This window comes from Zalophus californianus, chromosome 9 (assembly GCF_009762305.2).
Source record: "Zalophus californianus isolate mZalCal1 chromosome 9, mZalCal1.pri.v2, whole genome shotgun sequence".
Classification (NCBI taxonomy): Eukaryota; Metazoa; Chordata; class Mammalia; order Carnivora; family Otariidae; genus Zalophus; species Zalophus californianus.
The window spans coordinates 94,218,225-94,221,949 of record NC_045603.1 but is presented as its reverse complement, the minus strand read 5'-3'; the positions used below and the strand labels follow the sequence as shown (position 1 = coordinate 94,221,949).

Sequence of the window (3,725 nt, the reverse complement as noted above, 5' to 3'; positions counted from 1 at the left end):
ACTGCACAGCAAGAGTAGGCAAAGGCCAACGAGATAGAGAGGCTTGTAGAGAGCTAATGGCCTAAAAACTGAGTTAGATGCCGGTGGAACGAGAACTGGAAGCAGAAGGGGCAGCAACGGAGAGAAGTTCGGTCATCCCAATAGCAGAGCCTTGCTTAGAAAGCAACAGACATCGACTCTTTAAGGGACAAGATAACAAGATTAATAGAGCTGCTTATTATCAGAATCGCTTTTTAGTGCTCTTTGAGGTCTGCCTGTCCTGTTCCTGGCTCTGTGGCTGATGAGATTATTTTGTTCTTTCTCTGCTTTGCATACGTTCTTGCAACACAAAGGACAACCTGAGAATGTATCTGTTCCTTGCAACTTACAAGAAGCTAACTGGCATAGACAAATATTCAGATTGTATCCAATTAAAAAAAAATGTTCTTTGAAACACTGATAAGCAGCCTAGAAGATAAATTTTTGTCTGTGTTTATAGTTATATCCTTAGGACTGAGCCCTAGAATAAAAATGGATAGGTCAAAGGGTAAAGTTTTTGAATACTTCCAGCTTTTCAAAAACTGCTTTGATTACGATGGAGGTTGATTATTTTTGTATGACTTTTATATCTTTTAATTTTTTTTAATTTTGTGCATTGTCTGTTTCTCTTCTGTGTCTCTATGGCTGATACTACATTTTGGCGGGCCCAGTCTCCATTTGCAACCTGTTTCTTCCTTACTTGACTCCACTATGGAGGGGACAAAAGCTAAATTTTGATTTCCACCTTCTCTTGTTGACATGAGAAATAAGTCTTCTGGCACATTCTCCAAATTCTGCCTTCTTTCTGCTTGAACTGTCGGGAGATACAGCAGTCATTTTGAAACCAGAAAGATAAAAGCTACATGCTAAGAATGTGTGAGCCGTAAGGGTTAAGCCTTAGACATTGGTGAGGTTTGGAGTCAATAGATCAGACTGGACTGATTCCTACAGGATTTCTTGTTACCTGAGTAAAACAGTCCCTCCACCTGTGAAGCCACCACAGTAGGTTTTTCTGTTTCTTGTAGCTAAATACAATTTTGACTGTTGTACCCAGTTTTTCATGATTTCGTCTATAGGGCGAGTATCCATCATGTTTGTTGCAAATACTTTCCCAGTTAGTTATCCATTAGTTTGTGATGTTTTTCAATGAACATATGGTTTCATGCTTATGCTGTTAAATGTACTCATTCTTTTTGTGATTTATTCAATTGAGAATTTGAGAAACGTAGATGGATAATTTCAAAAGTTATTGAAGAAGTTATAAGCAAAACAAAACATAGTCTATCAGTTGTAACTCAGAAAACAATGACGAATAAAAACAAAACATATGTATAACATGCTACAGTAACAGGTATATTTATAATAATGAAAATGGGTTGAACTTCTTAAATTCTCCTATCCGGAGACAGTAGTTCTCAGACTGGTTAAGTACATACTTAGGCATGCACACGCAGATACATACAATCATGCGTTTACAAAACATACTCAAGCCAAAATGACAAAAAAAAAAAAAGTTGAAAGCAGATAGGCAAAGATATACAGAGGAATGAAAATAAAAACAAAGCAAGAAATAATACTGAACAAAATATAATGTAGGGCAAAAGCAGTAAGTAGGCTCCAGACCACCATTTTATCAATAAACTGCACCATGATGAGTCCTGTGATTTTATCCATAAACACTATGTTCAGAGCAAAATATAATAGAAACACGTGAAGAAAATTCCAGAAACACAATTGTAGTGGGAAATTTTAACATGTTTGACTCTTTGACAGGCAGGATAAATACATAAATATAGAGAGCTGAGTAATTTAATAAACATGTTTGATTTAATCAATATGTTCAAAATTATACATGCTTCACAACGATATGCCTTCATTTTTGGTATGCCTGAAATATTTATAATAATTTAATATTTTGTCAGAAGTTGGGGACATCATAAATGGAGCAGATTATTTCATGTTCTCTCTCAGTATAAAGCAAGAGAAATTAATTTTAAAATTAAAATGTAAGTTTTGGGGTTTTGGCTTGGAGTAGGTGAAGGTGCAACTGTCTTGGGCCGCCCCAAATCCGGGTTCATCCAACACCAGCCACCTCCGCCATGCCGCCTAAGTTCAACCCTGATGAGATCAAAGTCGTGTACCTGAGGTGCACTGGAACTGAAGTCGGTGCCACGTCTGCCCTGGCCCCGAAGATCGGCCCACTGGGTCTGTCTCCAAAAAAGTTTGGTGGTGACCTCATCAAGGCAACCGGTGATTAGAAGGGTCTGAGGATGACGGTGAAACTGACCCCTCAGAACTGACAGGCCCAGATTGAAGTGGGACCTTTGCCTCTGCCCTGATGATCAAAGCCCTCAAGGAAAACGCCAAGGGACAGAAAGAAGCAGAAAAACATGAAGCACAGTGGAAATATCACTTTTGATGAGATTGTCGATATTGCCCGACAGATGCGACACTGACCTTTTTAGCCAGACAACTCTCTGGAACCACTAAAGAGGTCCTGGGAACATCCCAGTCTGTGGGCAGCAATGTTGATGGCCACCACCCTCATGACGTCATAGATGACATCAACAGTGGTGCGGTGGAATGCCCCACTAGTTAAGAACTACGAAGGAAAACATTTCAATAAAGGATCATTTGACCACCAAAAAATTTAAAAATTTCCTAAGTTATCTTTTAACTGAAAGAGGAAATCCATTGCTCGTATATACCACATCTTGTGTATTCATCTATCAGTTGGGAGACACTTGGGTTATTTCTTTTTAACTACTATGAATAATGCTGCTATGAGCATTTGTGCTCAAGTTTTGGTGTGAGCATATGTTTTCAATTATTTTGGGTGCATATCTAGGATTGGAACGGCTGGGTCATATGGTAATTACATGTTTAATGTTTTGAGGCACAAACAGTTTTCCAAGGCAGCTGCACCATTTTACATTCCATCCAGCAATGCATGAGGGTCCCAATTTCTCTACATCCTCGCTAGCACTTGTCACTAGCCATGTTTTTGATTGTCATGTCCATGAAGTAAGGGTTACACGCAGCTCCCTGATGCATGCCTGAAGCAGTCATCTCTCTTAGGTAAGAGTTACAGGCAAAACCCTCTGTGTGTGCCAAGAAGACCAATCCAATGGACGTTCAGAACTGCTTTGATGCCTGGAAACATTATCTCCTCACAGAAGACTAAAATTAGTGTATTACCTCAATATTACTGAATATCTTCATAAGGTAGAGAATTAAAGGAACTGGAGAAATACCTCTTGATTGATCTCTGTATCTCTGTCCCCTGGAATTTCTGAATCATGCTTAATTAAAAGAAGCAAAGTTTCGTTTTGCTTTCTGGCTAATATATATATAACATCTACTTTAGCCATTCATCCGTCAATGGACAGACACTTAGGTTGTCTTCATATCTTAGCCATTATGAGTGATGCTGCAGTGAACATGGGAGTACAGATTATCTCTGTGAAATCTTGTTTTCCTTCCCTTTGGATTTATACACAGAAGTGGGATTACTAGTTTATGTGGTAGTTCTATTTTCAACTTCTTGAGGAACCTCAGTACTTTTTTCCAGAGTGGCTGCACCAGCTTGCATTCCCACCAACAGTGCACAAGGGGTCCCTTTTCTCCACACCCTCCCCAACACTTATTATCTCTTGTCTTTCTGATGACAGCCATTCTAACAGGTGTGAGGTGATAGCTCATTGTGG

General features: G+C 39.1%; 1 protein-coding gene across 1 annotated transcript; it reads left to right on the top strand.

Annotated features, from left to right (window-relative positions):
* The first annotated feature begins 2,117 nt into the window (after window positions 1–2,117).
* On the top strand, window positions 2,118–2,617 carry LOC113922285 (60S ribosomal protein L12-like). Its single transcript, XM_035729329.1, has 2 exons — window positions 2,118–2,268; window positions 2,463–2,617. Exons 1-2 carry the CDS (start codon window positions 2,118–2,120, stop codon window positions 2,615–2,617), a joined length of 306 nt encoding a protein of 101 aa, XP_035585222.1.
* The last annotated feature ends 1,108 nt before the right edge of the window (window positions 2,618–3,725 follow it).

What these genes read in the sequence shown, in the direction of transcription:
- LOC113922285 (XM_035729329.1), top strand. Translation starts at nt 2,118, where the DNA reads ATGCCGCCTAAGTTCAACCCTGATGAGATCAAAGTCGTGTACCTGAGG. An exon ending in TGACCTCATCAAGGCAACCG is followed by an intron (nt 2,269 to 2,462) that starts GTGATTAGAAGG and finishes ATTGCCCGACAG; the next exon opens with ATGCGACACTGACCTTTTTA.